At 37.3% G+C, this 17,192-nt stretch overlaps 1 protein-coding gene across 1 annotated transcript in view; it reads right to left on the reverse strand.

The window, feature by feature from the left end:
* The window catches only part of LOC148941947 (uncharacterized), a 39,091-nt gene that overhangs the window by 7,701 nt on the left and 14,198 nt on the right, over positions 1–17,192 (reverse strand). The window contains exons 2-3 of the mRNA XM_089103407.1: positions 13,020–13,173; positions 1,144–1,289 (exon numbers count right to left, since the gene is read on the reverse strand). Coding sequence (XP_088959533.1) covers positions 1,144–1,289; positions 13,020–13,173 — 300 coding nt within the window. The remainder of the gene's footprint in view (positions 1–1,143; positions 1,290–13,019; positions 13,174–17,192) is intronic.

Raw genomic sequence — 17,192 nt, forward strand, 5'->3', positions numbered from 1 at the left:
ACATGAGAATGGCATATACTTTTCAGCTAAGACAGCCCTTGTGGCAAAAGCTGTACGAGCCACAACATTCAAGCTAGAGTAATGTCAGATGTATGTTTGCTTGTTTATTTTTCTTTGCTTGCAGTTCTTTTGTGTTATTTTTTCATAGTCAGCAGGGTCAAAATTATTGAATTATTTATTTACATATATATATATATATATATATATATATATATATATATATATATATATATATATATATATATATATATATATATATATATATATATATATATATATATATATATATATATATATGTGTGCGTGTATATCCTTCAACAAGTTATTAGTCCCTCCCCCCCTCTCTTGAAAACGGCTCTAAAGTATGCAGATCAAGCCTTATAGCATGACGTAAATGCCGAAATGAGTTGGGTCTTTATTCATCGTGAGCTGATGTTGACTTGAGTGTAGATGCGAGTACTGTTTTTGTAGATCAATTATCAGCATATGACTTTTTTAAGTAACAAAAGCAGTCAAGCCACAGAAAAGTGGCATTCTCAAGTATTATGTGTCCCAAAACATCAATATTTCCCCAAAGAGGGGCAAAATACCTGGCAATCCAAATTATAAGATCGCCAATGGATTTGTCATGGTCTCAAACCCTCAAAAGAAGGGCTTTCAGCGTCCCATTTTGAAGAAGGAGAAAGTTTGCTTTTTGTTTACTGTTAACACGCATCTCATTATGTATTTCTAATTCTTTCTCCTTTTATGGCTAGCAGGCTACAGCAATATCGCAAGGATAGAAATATTCGGAATATATGGATAGCAATATTCGGAAGTTTAATGACTCATTTTAAAGCTACTGCCTCTCTCTACGCCCCTCTTTTAAGGCCATCTTAATAACTACATCGTAAAGTGCCCTATGGTAGGCTACCTTACGAAGTAAAAAGGCTGGGAGGCATAGTAAGAGTACCATTATAATCACCAAGGTCAAAAATCTTTAACCGGATGTTTTCAGCGTCCGATCTTAAAAATTGACGATAACCACATTTTGTTTAGCCAGCTCTGATGGATCCTTTTTTTTGTACTCTAGGACTTGGCGATATTATTATCTGAATTATATTGATTTTATCTTTATTCTCTACAACCGCAAACCACACATACCTTAATTCTGTGGGACAAATTCGTGATGTTATTTCTCTCACTAATCTCCCAAATGGAGCCCTTGGAATGAGAGTGGTATATGTCCTCTGATAAGCTCTTATTTCTCTTAAAGCCAATGTACCTGGTCTCCAACGTTTCTTTCGGCTCTGAAAACAAAACAGATAATTTCTCAAACACAAATAAAAACATGGTACTAATTAATACTAGAAATAAATATCCATGAAACATTAATAAATCTCTTTGCCGCATAATTTTATCCCGTGCTTATTGGCTATTTAAAGTTATCTGATTTATATGGAACAGTAAAGTCTAAAATAAATGCAAGAAAAAGACCACAAGGTGTGACTATTGATCTAGAGAAGGAAGCTCTGGCTAGTCACTGGGGGAATCTTGGGTTCAACTCCCATGGTAACATCGATTTTTTCAGCCAATTTCCCTCAATAAGGAATTTTTTTTTGCATTTTAATGGCTACTAAAAAGTAGATGGCTCTGAAATCGAGGTAAAAGAACACATTTTAATCGATACATGTCAATTACGTTCAATGTTTACTTTTTGTTCAAAAACCGGATTTTTGGTTTGAATTTAAATTTGTTTACTAATTCTTCCTGTTCATTTCTTCTTCCCAGAAACATTTTTATTAATTATTCAATTATACAAAAAAGAAGAAGAAAACAAACGAAAAACAGAACAAGCACATTCAATAGGCCCATACGTACGGTTAAGGGACTTCTCCCCCCCCCCCGAAAAAAGTAAGAGAATAAATTTAACACATCAATTTCTCATTACATACTTTTTTCAAGTAAAAAAAAAGTGGGACATTCACTGATGCTTAATAGCTCCAAGGATTTTAGCAAGATGGAAACTCAAAAATTGTATTATATGCTTTAAATGACATACCCAATTCTACAAAAAAAGGAAAAAAAACGACAAACAAACAAAACCAGCACATTTAATACCCATTTGTGCAGTTAAGGAAAATTTCGCCCCCTCTCCAGAAAAAAAGAATTGAGAATAAACATAGCCTTATCAAGTTTCAGGATTTCATTAAATTAAAATTTTCTAGAAAAGAAGATGGAACATCCCTGAGAATCAAAGCTCCAAACAAAGCTTAAAGCAAATTTTAATCCTAAAATTTAAAAATTATCACAGTTATATTAAGTTTCAATCAAATGGGAAAAACAAGAAACTATGCCAAAAGATTGCCTCCAATTTAAGGCTCACGAGTCCTTCCCCCTCCAAGGAAAACGACCATACACTTGACATTATCGCATTTTGGTACGTTATTAAATGGCTCTTTTTTCAAAAACAAAACATGGAACATATAAAAATAGGTTTAAACAAGTTCTAAACCCTAAAATTTTATCCAACAATTTAAGTAACATTTTAACATAATGACGTTTTCCAATTAGTATATTTTAATTAAGTCTCAACTAGTGAGAAAAAAAGAGGACTTTTGAAAAAATTCATCAACATTCTTCTTTAGAATGTTTGCAATCGCAAGGTAATATAATATAACATTTGGCAACCTTTTCACTTTGGTATCCTTTTGGCAACCTTTTCACTTTTCGGTATTTGGCAACCTTTTCACTTAAGTGGCGAGCAACATTATTTCTACCATTGCTACCAGATTCATACGGTTATTCAGAGACCACTAGCACGATCAAATGCATTGCTCTGCAGTGTAAAATAAAAAAATAAAATTTTAGCATCACCACTAGAATTATAGTTATTCAATGAACACCAGCATGATCAAATGCATGGCTCTGCGGTGTGACAAAAAATCTAAAGAATTTCTACCGTTGCTACCAGATTCATACGGTTATTCATTAACCATCATCATGATTAAATGCATTGCTTTGCAGCGTCAAAATAAAGAAAAAACAGGAGAAAATTCTACCATTAGCACCAGATTTATATAGTCATTCAATGAACACCATCATTATCAAATGCATGGCACTGCGATGTGACAAAAAAAGAAGAAATCTAAGGTATTTCTATCGTTGTTACCAGATTTATACGGTTATTCATTGACCATCAGCAGGATTAAATGCATTGCTATGCAGTATCAAAATAATAGCGCTGCCTAAGTGAAGAACGATGTTGGCAAAATTTATTATTATTATTTTTTTTTTTTTGGTTTCCATACCAGGACACTTCGGATCGAAGGAGTTGTTGTAGAAACTTTGAAAAGGGCTCATTAGATTGAAAATTGGAGGGGCTAGCGCCCTTTTTAAAAATCGAAAGTGATTGGAGGGCAACAAGCCCCCCCCCCCACGCCCATCTGTCACCCAAACACATCCACTCAAAATTTTGAGATAGCCGTTTTGTTCCGCGTAGTTGATTTCCAGATAGAAAATATAGTTTTGAGGAGGACACTCCCCCACAACCCTCAGGGCAAGGGTTTTAAGTTATGCCCTGAGAATCATAGAATAGAATCATAGAATCATTTTACTGAAAAACAGCTGTCATAGACACATTAAAAAAAATGCACTAAAAGGCGCTGTTTTTTACATGAAAACTTTTTTACATAAAAACACTTCTCTACATTTTATTAAAAGCACTTGTAAAAAAAGGAACAAAGGAGTTACTAAGTCTGTTTGTGCGGCACGAGACGGGCATAAGTTTGCTTTTGCTTCTGGTATTTGCGCGGCATTTCAGGTGGTAATATTGTCCTATGTACAGGACTAGACAATAAAAACTGGCCAAAACGAATCATCAGCTGAAAACGGCGGTCGCGAAGGCTTGGTATTTCAAGTGACTTCAGAGCGGAGCTATAATCTACATATTTGTCGCAAAGAATGATCTTTACAGCTCGTTTCTGGATCCCCCCAAATCATCACTTAAGTAATCTATGTGATGAACTTGTGGGCCCCAGACGGGACACGCATATTCAAGGATGGGTCGAATAAAAGTGAGGTACGCTATTTTCAGCTGATACACTGGAAAACCTAGGTAGCGCATCACCACCAGTGTCCACATAGCATAATGTCCCTTCTGAACCAGCTCTTGTACATGAATAGAGAACGAACAGTCCACACTAAAGGTGACGCCCAAGATAGTCGCACACGAAGCAGAAGGGAACAAAGTCGCGGGGCAGGTAAAATCGCGTTTAAGTGGGTTGAACCTCAAAACCTTTGATTTATTCTCATTAATTTGAAGACTGTTAGCAGTACACTGTGATTTAAACTGATCGAAAAAATTTGAGTCGAACTGTGCTACAGCTTGCGAATCCTTTACGTGGTATTTAAGAAGCGCAGACAAATTATCGACGAATTTAAAACGATCGTCAAAGTCAGAAAGTACATAGTTGATAACAGCCAGGAAAAGAAGAGCTGCTAATTTGGTACCTTGTGGGGCGCCACATGTAATTTCCACCCATTCTGATTCAATGTCACCGGGAAAAAGGGCGTACACTTTTTGATACCTGTGACGTAAGAAATCAATTACTAATTGGAGGATGTGCTTACGGGCACCCATTGACTTGAGATTCTGGGCGGCAAGAGGGTGCTTAATCAAATCAAATGCCTTTCGGTAGTCTACCAGAAGTAAATCTACAAACGAGCTTCCAAACTCCAGCCATTCAACTACTAGGTGATAAAGCCGTACTAAACAAACAGACGTGCTGCATCCCTTCAAGCAACCATACTGGAAGGGGTCAAGTGACAGTGAAATGTCCGTGAGAAGTTCACGATATATGAAAGATTCTGCAACTTTAGCAAATTTCGGTGTGATCGAAATAGGTTTTAACTGATCACATGTCTTAGGTCCTTTAACTTTGGGTATTACGCGAACATAGGCTCGCTTCCAAGCATCGGGAAAGGTTTGTTCACTGAAGCACTGATTGATGATCGATGCCAATGGTTTGGCTAAAAACAAGGCATATTCGCGAATAAGTTTGACCGGCAACTCACCAGGGTAGGAAGAGCAATTTGGTTTTAGTTTTTAAGTTCTTTAAAAACAGCAAATTCGGTAAACTGTTTTATTTCGTCAGTTTCACAATCGACTAAGAGATCAACCAGTTCGGCCTCTGTAATTGAGGGGTAGGTGGTACAAATGCCAGCAAAGAACTCGTTTACGTCTGAAGCGCTCATTTGAGTCAGGCTTGGGTATTTTCAGCTCACTGTTAACTGACTTGCCAGTCATTTGTTTCACTGTGGAATGCCACTTCCGACTGCTACTTTGGAGAAGGGGTACTACCTTTTCCCGAACATAATTTCTTCGCTTGAAACGATTGACGGCCACGATTCGATTTCTAAGTTTCGCCGCAGCGGCTATTTGTCCGGAACTGTGCAGCTTGCACCTCATCTTGATCATTTGTTTGAGGTCACTTGTGATCCATGGCTTATCGGACTCACTTACCACTACAACTTTAGTGGGAAAAAACTTGTGAAACATCTCTAACAGAAGAGAGTTAAACTGCTGTACTTTGCTATTCAGGTTTACTATAGAACACAGGTCGTCGAAGCAGTAAGTCCCGATCCACAGACCGAAATCGCAGATTGATTGAGAGTTAAGCGGACGAATAGTCACTTTGGTTCTCTTTGGCTTCGGTTGGTTATTTTTGGCTTGCCAAAGAATTACATAATGATCTGAGCTGTGGAGAGGACCTAACGACCGAGGGGAGTAATAATTGTCACTCATGTTTGTAAAAATTAGGTCTAGAGTACTGCCACTCTGGTGCGTAGCAATGGTAACTACCTGCTTCAGATCAAGGACACTAGATACCCATTGTCTGTTCGTCTGGTTAAAATCGCCAGCTATTATGAAGCCAGGATAGGCATGGGCACGACGAACTTTATCGATATAGGTCTGTAAGTAGCTGATAAGCTCTTTCCTATTTTTGGCACTCTCTGGGTAATACACAGATGCAATTATCAAACATGAGAACTTTTTTGATAGTTTGGATGGCTTGCACCCTACCCAGAAAACTTCATGACACGAATCGGTTGGTATATTTAACAGCTTAGATGAAATGTCATTACGAATATAGATACCAACGCCACCACCTTTTCTACTCAAACCTCTATCACGGCGAGTGTTGAAATAGCTAGTGTAGCCTTTTATTCTACCCATTTCATCAGTGATATCCCAGCATTCGGTAACTACAGCAATAGGAACACTCACTTCTCTCAGCAGTATCTCCATCTCGTCAACTTTATTTGTTAAGGATCGGGCATTACACAGAATAAAATTCGGTGGCATATAAGAACTGAGGGCATATAAGAACGATGTTGGCACAATGTATTATTTACTATTGTTTTCCTTTAGAGCAGGGCCCTTCGTATCGAAGAAGCTGTCATAGAAACTTTCGAAAAGGGCTCATTCAATTGGAAATTGGAGTGGCTTGTGCCCTTTTTAATAGTCGAAAGTGATTGGAAAGCAACTAACACCCCTTCCACGCCCACCATTCCCGAAACACATCCAATCAAAATTTTGAAATAGCCATTTTGTTCAGCGTAGTTGATTTCCAGATAGAAATTATGTTTTTGAGGAGAACACTCCTTCACAGCCTTCAGGGCAAGGGTTGTAAGTTATACCATGGGGGCATGTGAGGTTTTTATAGAAGGTGTTGTCGGAGAAACTTCAAAACAGGCTCATTCGTTTGGAAATTCAAAGGGATAGTGCCCTTTTTAATAGTTGAAAGTGATTGAAGGGAAACTAACCCCCCTCTCACGCCCACCTTTCCCCCAAACACATCCAATCAAAACTTTGAGATAACCATTTTATTCAACGTAGTTCTAAGTTCTGGAAACTAGGTCTTTGAGGATGACAACCCCCCACAGCCCTCAGGGCAAGGGCTGTAAGTTATGCCCTGGGGGCATATAAGGTGTTGATAGAATGCATTTTCGTAAAAACTTCAAAAAGGGCTCATTCGATTGGAAATTGAAATGTCTAGTGCCCTTTTTAATAGTCGAAAGCAATTGGAAGGCAACTAACACCCCTTCCACGCCCACCATTTCTCCAAACACATCCAATCAAAATTTTGAGATAGCCATGTTGTTCCACGCAGTTTAAAGTTCAGTAAAATTATGCATTTGAGCAGGACACTCCCCCCACAGTCTTCAGGGCTAGGTTTATAAGTTATGCCCTGGGGGCATATAAGTTTTTATTGAAATCTTTGTCGTAGAAACTTCAAAAAGGGCTCATTGGATTGGAAATTCAAAGGTCTAGTGCTCTTTTTATAGTCGAAAGTGATTTGAGGGCAATTAACCTCCCTCTCACGCCCACCTTTTCCCCTAACACATCCAATCAAAAATCTTAAATAGCCATTTTGTTCAGCATAGTTGATTTCCAGATAGAAATTATGTTTTTGAGGAGGACACTCCCTCAGAGCCCCAAGGGCCAAGGTTGTAAGTTATGCCCTGGGGGGCATATAAGGTTTTTATAGAACGCGTTGTCGAAGAAACTTGAAAAAGGGCCCATTCGATTGGAAATTGAAATAGGAAATACCCTTTTTAAAAGTCGAAAGTTATTGGAAGGCAACTAACACTCCTTCCACGCCCACCATTTCCCCAAACATATCCAATCAAAATTTTGAGACAGCCATTTTGTTCCACGCAGTTTAAAGTCAGGAAATTATACTTTTGAGCAGGACACTCCCCTAACAGTCTTCAGCGCAAGGGTTATAAGTTATGCCATGGGGGCATATAATTTTTTATTGAAATCTTTGTCGTAGAAACTTGAAAAAGAGCTCTTTCGATTGGAAATTTAAAGGGCTAGTGCCCTTTTTAATAGTCGAAAGTGATTTGAGGGCAACTAACCCCCTGTCTCACGCCCACCTTTTCCCCATACACATCCAATCAAAATTTTTAGATATCCATTTTATTCAACATAGTTGAAAGTTTTGGACATTAGGTCTTTAAGGATGACCTAGGATATTTAAGGATTAGGTCTTTGAGGATGACCCCTCCCCCCACAAACCTCAGGGCAAGGATTGCAAGTTATGCCCTGGGGGCATGTAAGTTTTTTTTTTTATAGAAAGCGATGTTGTATAAGCATCAAAAAGGGCTCATTCAATTGGAAATTTAAAGGACTTGTGCCCTTTTAATAGTCGAAAGTGATTAAAGGGCAACTAACCCGTCTCTCACGCCCACCATGTCCCCAAACACATCCAATAAAAATTTTGAGATATCCATTTTATTCAACGTAGTCGAACGTTCTGGAAATTAGGTCTTTTAGGATGATACCCCCCTCAGAGCCCTCAGTGCAAGAGTTTTAAGTTATGTCCTGGGGGTATACTAGGTTTATATATAAAGTTTTTGTAGAAATTTCAAAAAGGGATCATTTGTTTGGAAATCGAAATTGTCCTTTTTAATAATCGAAAGTGAGTGGAGAGTAATTAAACCCCCTCCCACGCCCACCATTTCCCTAAACACATTCAATCAAAGTTTAGAGATAGCCATTTTGTTCAACGTAGTTGAAAGTTCTGGAAATTATGTATTTAAGGATGATAAACCCCCCAGAGCTCCCAGGGCTAAGGTTGTCAGTTATGCCCTGGGGGCATATAAGGTTTTTATAGCAAAAGGGGCTCATTCAATTGGGAATTGACAGGGCTAGTGCCCTTTTTAATAGTCGAAAGTGATCGGAGGGTAACTAACCACCCTCTCACGCGCACTATTCCCCTTAGAACATTCAATGAAAATTTTCAGATAGCCATTGTGTTCAACGTAGTAGAAAGTTCTGGAAATTAGGTCTTTGAGGGTGACAAGCCCCCCCCCCAGCCCTCAGGGCAAGGGTTGTAAGTTATACCCTGGGGGCATATAAGGTTTTAATTGAAAGCTTTGTCGTAGAAACTTCAAAAGGGCTCATTTGATTGGAAATTGAAAGGGCTAGTGCCCTTTTTAATAGTTGAAAGTGATGGGAGAGCGACTAACGCCCCTCTCACACCCACCATTTTCCCAAACACATCCAATAAAAATTTTTAAATAGCCATTTTGTTTAACATAGTTGAAAGTTCTGTAAATTATGTCTTAGAGGATGACAACCACCCTCACAGCCCTTAGAGCAAGGGTTGTAATTTATGCCCTGGGGGCATATAAGGTGTTTATAGAAAGCGTTGTCGTAGAAACTCAAACAGGACTCATTCGACTGGAAATCGAAAAGCCTAGTGCCCTTTTTAATAGTCGAAAGTGATTGGAAGGCTTGAAATTTTATAGTAAAAATCGATGTGGGTAAAATGTATGATTTGTTGTTGTTGTTGTTTAGACCAGGGCACTTCGTATCGAAGGAGTTGTCGTAGGAACTTTGAAAAAGGCTTATTTGATTGAAAATAGAAAGGGCTGATGCCCTTTTTAATAGTCGAAAGTGATTGGAGGGCAACTAATCCCCCTCCCACGCCCACCCTCACATTTGCCTTTATGTTTAAAAACTAAATGTTGCCTTAAGATGAAACCAAACTGCAGTGTGTTAATGCTAATCCCATATAAGGCATCTCAGCAGTATCCCAAGAACGAATGAGTGTATAATATTCAAACTTTCGGGGCTACTTCTGCTCTTAAGATTTAACCAAGTCAAAATAGCGTTTGCTTATCCAAGCTATGAATAAAAGCGAGCAGATTTTTCTGCAAATGGTATCAAGTTTTCCATTTCAGGTCAACTAGAGGAGGTATGAAACGAAATTAAACACTACTATTTGTGTCCAGATTTTTAAAAGGGTGTATGTTGTTAAAATTTGCTGAAAATTTTTCTCTAGCATACAAATAGCATACCAAACTATAAAGTCTTAAAAAAACGAAAAGATTTAAAGAATTATTTTCTTTTTCCCTGAAAAGACTATGTCAATATAAAACGAACAGAAATTAATTTAAAAAACTTTATCCACAAAATAAGTTTTTCAAAGAAAAGTAAAGAACTCCATTAAACAAAAAATGAGCAAAAACAAAATCAAATAATCCACGAAGCGTGAAACTACCGCAAATAAGCATCGATAAATAAATGAAACCCAAACGAACAAAAATTACAATATATAACCGAGTCAAACTCAAAACGAGCAGAAATTAACATAAGTTGGGCTCAAAACCCCTATGCCTTCCCAAGGTCAGAGCATAATTTGCACTTTACTGAAAAAAAAAAAATACAAATGAATATACATTGTCATTTTAATATACATATACTGATATTTAGTAATAATAATGTTAATATTATTTGATTTATTAAAGTTATAAAAGTAAGAACATTTATATTTTTTTCAGTAAAGTGCAAATTATGTTCTGGTCTTGGACATCTGTGATCATTCTCTGGCCAAAAACAAAAACAAAACATGATTCCACTATTTTGTAGATGGGAGCTTGAAACTCCTACAGTAGGGTTCTCTGATACTCTGAATCCGGTGTTGTGATCAGGGTTGCCACCTGTAGCACGAATGTGCTATTTTAGCATTATTTTATTATGCGTAGCCCGTTGATGGGCAGCCCCCCCCTTTCACAAAATAAAGCAACATTTCCCAGGCCCGTAGCTTTTGATGGGTAGCATTAAAGTTCATGTTTCTTATATGCTTGAAATCAGCATGGAAACCTTTCATGCTGATCAGAATTTTGTTTGTTAAAGCTTCGGTTACTATTGGGCCGAGGATCTCCTTACTCCTTAGTTCATTACCACGAACTGTAGGAGAAATAAAACATTAAAAATTTAGTGTTTAGTTTTGACTTTCCTATTCAAATGCTATAAAAGACTACGAAAGTTTGATCTTATAGCCTCTCCTGCCAATTCTTATTTTAATCAGCCCTTTTGAGAAGAAAAAGACATTCCAGGCCTCCCGCTAGATTTTTTTTTAAAATAAAAAATATGAACTAATATGTATAAAAGCATCAACTTTTTGTAACTTCGACATACATTCTTTCACGCCTCACCGCAGGTTAGTTTATTGGATGAAAAATTATCCCCACATGAATGGGAGAGTTCAGAAAAAGTTTTAAAAAACTCTTCCAGATTTGCTTCGCTTGTCCTTTATAAGAAAAAAAAAACAGCAACCGCAAGTGCTTTTCAGCTGATGATAAAAATAATATAAACTTTATGAAACTTTTTTCTAAATTAGGAACCAGTTATGAACCTACGTTAAAAATAAAAACTTTTTTCATAATTATGAACTCAGTGGGAGGTCTGACATTCTCTTAAACAAAACGTTACATTCGTACAAAAACTTCAAAGAATTGAATAATCGTTTTCTTTTTCTTAAGGCTCACCATCTATCTCAGTTACAATTTAGAATTTCTATAAAGATCTCTTGTGAAACAGTATTATTTCCTGAACGTCTATCCCTCTGTCAAGTTTTAAAATCCCCCCCCTTGCTATACCTTATACCTATATTTTTTTTTTACCGATACTCATCATCTACCCAACTTCTATATTATTTTCGAAACTATTTTCGGTATAGGGATCATAAGCAGAGAAGACAAACCCTCTGTAATTTCTAGTAGTAGCCAACAAGTTATTTTTTCTAGCCTAATAAATTGCATAAAAAAGAAACGAAAGAAAACTGTCCCTTATCTGAAAATAAGTTCGTTAGGGAGTTGGTTGTCACCACAGTGACAACCATGTATCGATTAGTCGGACAAGCAATAACCCCTTCCGTGTCCTAAGGTCAAACTTTCTAAGTTCCTGATTTCTAAGTTTCCGAAATAATTCTTAAAACTAGGACCTCAAAATTCCAAATTCCGATCAGCAAAGTTACAAAATTTCTTCCAACTAGAAGTTTCTTGAGGCTTACTTATTAGGCATTACATTCATTCAAGCAAAATTTTCACTGAGAATATTGTTTGCCTCTTGTTAAATTCCCCGTGAATTTCAAATACAAATAAAAAATTGTCAACAGATCTATTTTGAAATAGCACTTATTCCCTGAGATTCTACCACCACGTACTAAAATCATTCCATCCGTCTTGCATACAATTACACCTGAATTTCTCCAATTACATTTCCAGTTGTCAGGAACAGCTTAAAATTAAAACCTGGAAAGCAGGAAAACAAATTTTGATACTCGACTAACGATATACTCTATTAATATTTGTAGCAGTCCTCCTGAATATTGTGCTTCAAATTCTACAATACTTTTCTTCTACAACAATTTGATTTGTCAAAAAAGTTGTCCGGTAAGGTTAGCAAACATGTTTTGTTAGGATGGGAGAAAAATGGCTTTAAGGGTATCATAAAGTGATGCTAAGTTCCTGAATACCCGCCAGCTAGCAGCATCTTTAGGTCAAATACTCGCAACAAAAATTTTGACTTAGGATTTAGCTTATCAATTGGTCCAGAACACCTTTCAGAAAGTGGTGATGTCTATTTTTACACATCTTGAGAACTATTTGGAGCAGCATACCATTTGATCGAAAAAAGAATGTGCAATCAAAAGTTGATTCAAAACTAATAAATAATAATACGCAATCAATCAAACGACAATTACATATTAAAAAAGATTTGTCAGATAATACATCATTATACTAGCATAAAATAAAGTATTCTAATTTTCAGAGACTATCTAAATGCCCTTGGTTTGACTAATTTTTTTTTTGCATTTCAAGTTTATTATGTTAAATTTTCTAACTTCAGAAAAGGAGCACCAATTGGTAGAGGGGAGAAGGGGGCAGGGGTGGTAGTAACTGCCCACCTAAATTTTGAATTTTCTGAATTTCTTTTTTTTTGGTATTTTCACAGAGAAATTGAAACCAAAAACGAAATTGCCTCCCACCCTAAACATTCAAACATTAATTTTCGTTTCTTCATTAAAATAAAGTCCTAGCCCAGTCTTTCACATGTTTGTGAATTGGCACCCTTGCTCCAGAAAGTTGTTCCCCATGAAAAATGAACAGTTAGATCTCAAGAAGCTTAAAATTCAGAAAAATAGAAAAGAAAAATTGAGGAAGCCAACATATCATTATACCTCAGCATTTGCTTCACTTCTTCTCCTTTCTATGGCAGGTGTCTTCTTCTTCTCTGTTCTAATTGGCGTGGATTTGAACTTCATTTGAGGAAGGCCTTTACCTTTACTAGACGCAATTGGAGTACTAGTTGCCATAAAATTTGTAAGATTCTTTCTAAACAAAAATGGAAAAATCAAAGATCAAGAACAACCAGAATGAAATATCAGAGTCAAAATCAATACTAGGGCTGTGTATTACTTATTTGTCAGAAAAATTTAAATTTTTTAATTTCAAAGTATGTCTTTCAATAGTGGCGTTTTTTTTTGGTGGTTGGTTCCGTGGTTTAATCGTGTTTTGCCATTTTTGCGTTTTCGACAAAACACGTAACAGCATGTTTTAACAAAACTTCGTTTTTTTTGCGAAACACGAAACATCATGTTGCCTGTTCGACTTTCTGTTTCCTCAAACTTAGAACTTGCTCTTTGTGCGTGTTGCGTGTTCGATTGGTCCCTATCGAGATAGAAAAAAGTTATCTGTAGATGACAAAAGAAAGGATAAGATGGAAGGGAAGAAAATGGACATAGATCCTGCTGAATATGCGTTTTTGAATAGAGGCCAAGGTGAAACATATGTGTTCAAGAAAACAGGCAAGTAAAAAGCTCAGAATTTTTCCACATGTTTCCACAGTTTTGAATATTTTGCCACTTTTCCTAAAATGCGTTTTTAGACGTTCAACCAGGAACATGGACAGAGAACACGAAAGCGACATAAACTGCGTTTTTGGGCTAGAACATGAAACTTGGAATATGAAACATGAAACACGGAACTTCGAAAAAAAAACGCAGCTAATGTTGTGAGAATTACACTTCTGTTGATTTTTCAGCAAACCTTAAATAACGTAATGAATTAACAATTCTCTTGTATCAGTGTATCTCAATGGAGAGCACAATGACACTACTAACACGGGCGGATCCAGGAGGGACCGGGAGGACCCCCCCCAAGATTTTTCTGGTGCCCTTTTATCCTTTTTTTTCTTTTTTACTTGTTTTTTTTTAAATAAATTTCTAAATTTGGTCAGTTATTGGCACCTTTGTCCCCCCCCAAATTTTGCTCATTGACGCCCTTGTCCCATTGGACCTCCCCCAAGATTTTGCTCTAGATCAATCCCTGCCTACTAAAAGCCATTGAATAATTCAAAAGCCTTAAATCTTTTTCCACAAGAAAATTGAGACTATTACCAGCTCTTTCTATTGATTTAACTTTCTTGGTTCAATCTGCAATGGTTTGGTGATCTTCTGCAATTCACAGCAAATACTGCCCCCCCTTTTTTTGCATTTTTGGTCAAAGGAGTGGAATGATCAAACGGGCAACATAGGTTTTAGCGGAGTGTTAATCTAAATCTGTAACTAAATTTTCTTTCCCAACAAATTCAACAGGGATGCAGATTTTTTCCTGGATTTATGCCAGGTTTTTAGGTACAAAAAGCCTTCTTCTACTTGGGAGTCTTCCCCCAAGAATAGGGATAATGAGCTATTCTGTTGGTGGTGAACTAAGACAGGAATCCAAAACGAGAAAGGGCAACCGCCTCACTGTTTAGTTTTACCTCTTTAAATTGCTTTGAATGGGTCATTCCATATGAGATCAACCAGGCCATTTCACCCATGGATTAAAAATTTGGAGAAACCTGGTTAGCTTACTTTTTCCGTGAATAAAAACAATCATAAACAAATTTGAGCATTTAAACCCTGGAAAGTAGGGCCCAACCGATATTATCTGGCCGATATTAGGGTTAGTGTCATTATCGGATATTGGAAAAATTATTGGTTATCGAAAAAATATCGTTTATCGACCGATACAATTTTTTTTATGCGGAACTTGGCCAGAAGATGGTACCAGATTTCCTCAGGTAATTTTTGCTTGTCCAGTCCTTGGGGCCAGAGCCACCAGCTAAGTCTGGCCATGGCGGAGAGAGCAGCAGCGGCTAGTCAAATGAAGTCAAATTATATTTATTGTCAATACACACCTGGTGCGGCAATGTTCTAAATGTATGGTAACTTCAAGAACGTAAATCTTCTACCAAAACAACTAAAAAGAATACAATAGACCATACATTTCTGTTCAATGAATGTTCACTTGCATGAGTAGAAGACCCAAGATTCAATTGGTTAAAACCATGATATCCATTCAGGGCGCAGCTAAGGGGGAGAGAGGCACAGTAGGGTGTGTAGGGGGGAGTTCCAAGATGTAACCGCTACATGTCAACACCTTAGAAAATTCACCTATTTACCTTGGAAAATTAGCTTGTGTGTCTGCATTTTTTGGCCACAATGGACGATTTTGTCAACGCATTCTTTAAATCCCTTCTCCAAACTTAAAACCATAGCTGCACCCTTGTATCCAGTGTGCCTAGCATGAATTAGTTAGTAAGAGACCATATCATGTGAATGTAAATTAAAGTTATCACATTAATATGTGAATGATTAAAATTCAAAGTCCCTCTATTGAAATCTGGAATAATCCATTTCCATAAATATTCTTATTGAATCAGATTTTCACTTCTTTCAATCAGAATTTCACGTATTTGGTTTTATGTAACTCAACCACCTTCTTTGATTAATTTGTCACTTCTGTAAATATCTGCCATTTCGTTTGTGTGCTCAGAAGCTGCTGATTAGAAAAAGTAAAGAAACAAACAATTCTTGTAAATGGCCTAACTTTTAGAATCCACAGTGAATTGTTGAGGCTGTTCTTTGGTATGTAATAGACTAGGGAGAAACGCGTGAGTAGTAGGCCTACTATGGGCAAAGAATCGGGGGTTTAAACTTTAGGTAAGGTTTTTTTTCGGAGGGGAATTTATCGGGAAATTATATTGGTATTGGACCCAAAAAATCCGTATCGGTCGGGCTCTACTGGAAAGCATTTGACAAATTTTCGTCACTCTTTCAAATCAGCCATGTGTCACAACCATACTTGACCACTGTCATTACCTTAACTAATAATATTGCAATCTTATTTTGTCAATTTATTTTCCGATTCTTCCCTAAGAAACACCCTACACCCTTCCCTAAGAAACACACTTCTTTCATCTTCACAACACCCACCATCATTTACTCAGGTAAATGAATTTACCTACTAAATCAATTTTCTTGTTATGGTAAAGCTCTTTTACCAAGTCAATACAAAGTGTCACTAGATAAAAATTATCAGAGTCATTAGATGGAGATACTTAGAACACGTTCTACAAATGAATGACTAGCAACTTCTACATGCTATCCTTCACCGGCAACAAACGGGCACCCATTGTAGGGGAAGACCCAGGAATGAACTAGAGCACAACTACCAGACTGACCTATGCAGGCTGTGTTTACTGCATCAAACAAACAGGAGAATTGGAGGCTCTTCCTCAATGTCCCAAGTGCACAGCGGAACAGGCAGAACAAAGAGAAATGTAAAATATAACCTTCAGAACGTTCCCAGGACATCTGCAAACAGTCACAGCTGTCAAAGATGAACAAGTAGTAAAAGTAGTGCATGATCAGTGATTAGGTTTTCTGGCCCTCTTATATATTTGATGTCTTGATTATGAATTGATTATCTGGATGGTAATATAGCAATCACCTATAGCTGAAACAAGATACAGACAAAAATCTAGAGTTGCCCTAATGATGTCAAATGGAAACCCCCAGAGCCTTAATGAAGTGGACTAAGGGCCTCGACAGCCCCCTCTGGGGGAGCAAGTGCAAAAGTCACAGTAGGGGCACGTAGTGCCAACAAATGATATAACAGACACATCAAAAGAACATTTCGACAGGGCACTCCATGGTTTGGCAAAAGATATACTGAGATACAGCATCAACTGCTACCTAAGTGTCTACAATGAAAAAATTACGAACAGCTGCTCATTTCGACAGAAGTTCTTAGTGATCACAGTGTTGGCAAACAAAACGAAAACAAGAAGTTTCTGATTGATATTACTCTCCTCAGTGACTGCACTATAGGAGGGGTCTTCTTCCTCGTCAGGATTTGTGGCTGTCACTGGATGGTCACAGCCAAAAAAGGATTAAGCGCTCACTTTCAGCAGGATGACTGCGCCTATAGACGAGCTGAAAATGCCTAGGACCAAAACTAGAGAGAAATACAGTTTGGTTTTAAATTTGAAATTTCAAACAGACTTGAGGCTCTATCAATGTCAG

This window comes from Artemia sp. Qi Xiang Cuo, chromosome 17 (assembly GCF_049724085.1).
Source record: "Artemia sp. Qi Xiang Cuo chromosome 17, ASM4972408v1, whole genome shotgun sequence".
Lineage (NCBI taxonomy): Eukaryota > Metazoa > Arthropoda > Branchiopoda > Anostraca > Artemiidae > Artemia > Artemia sp. Qi Xiang Cuo.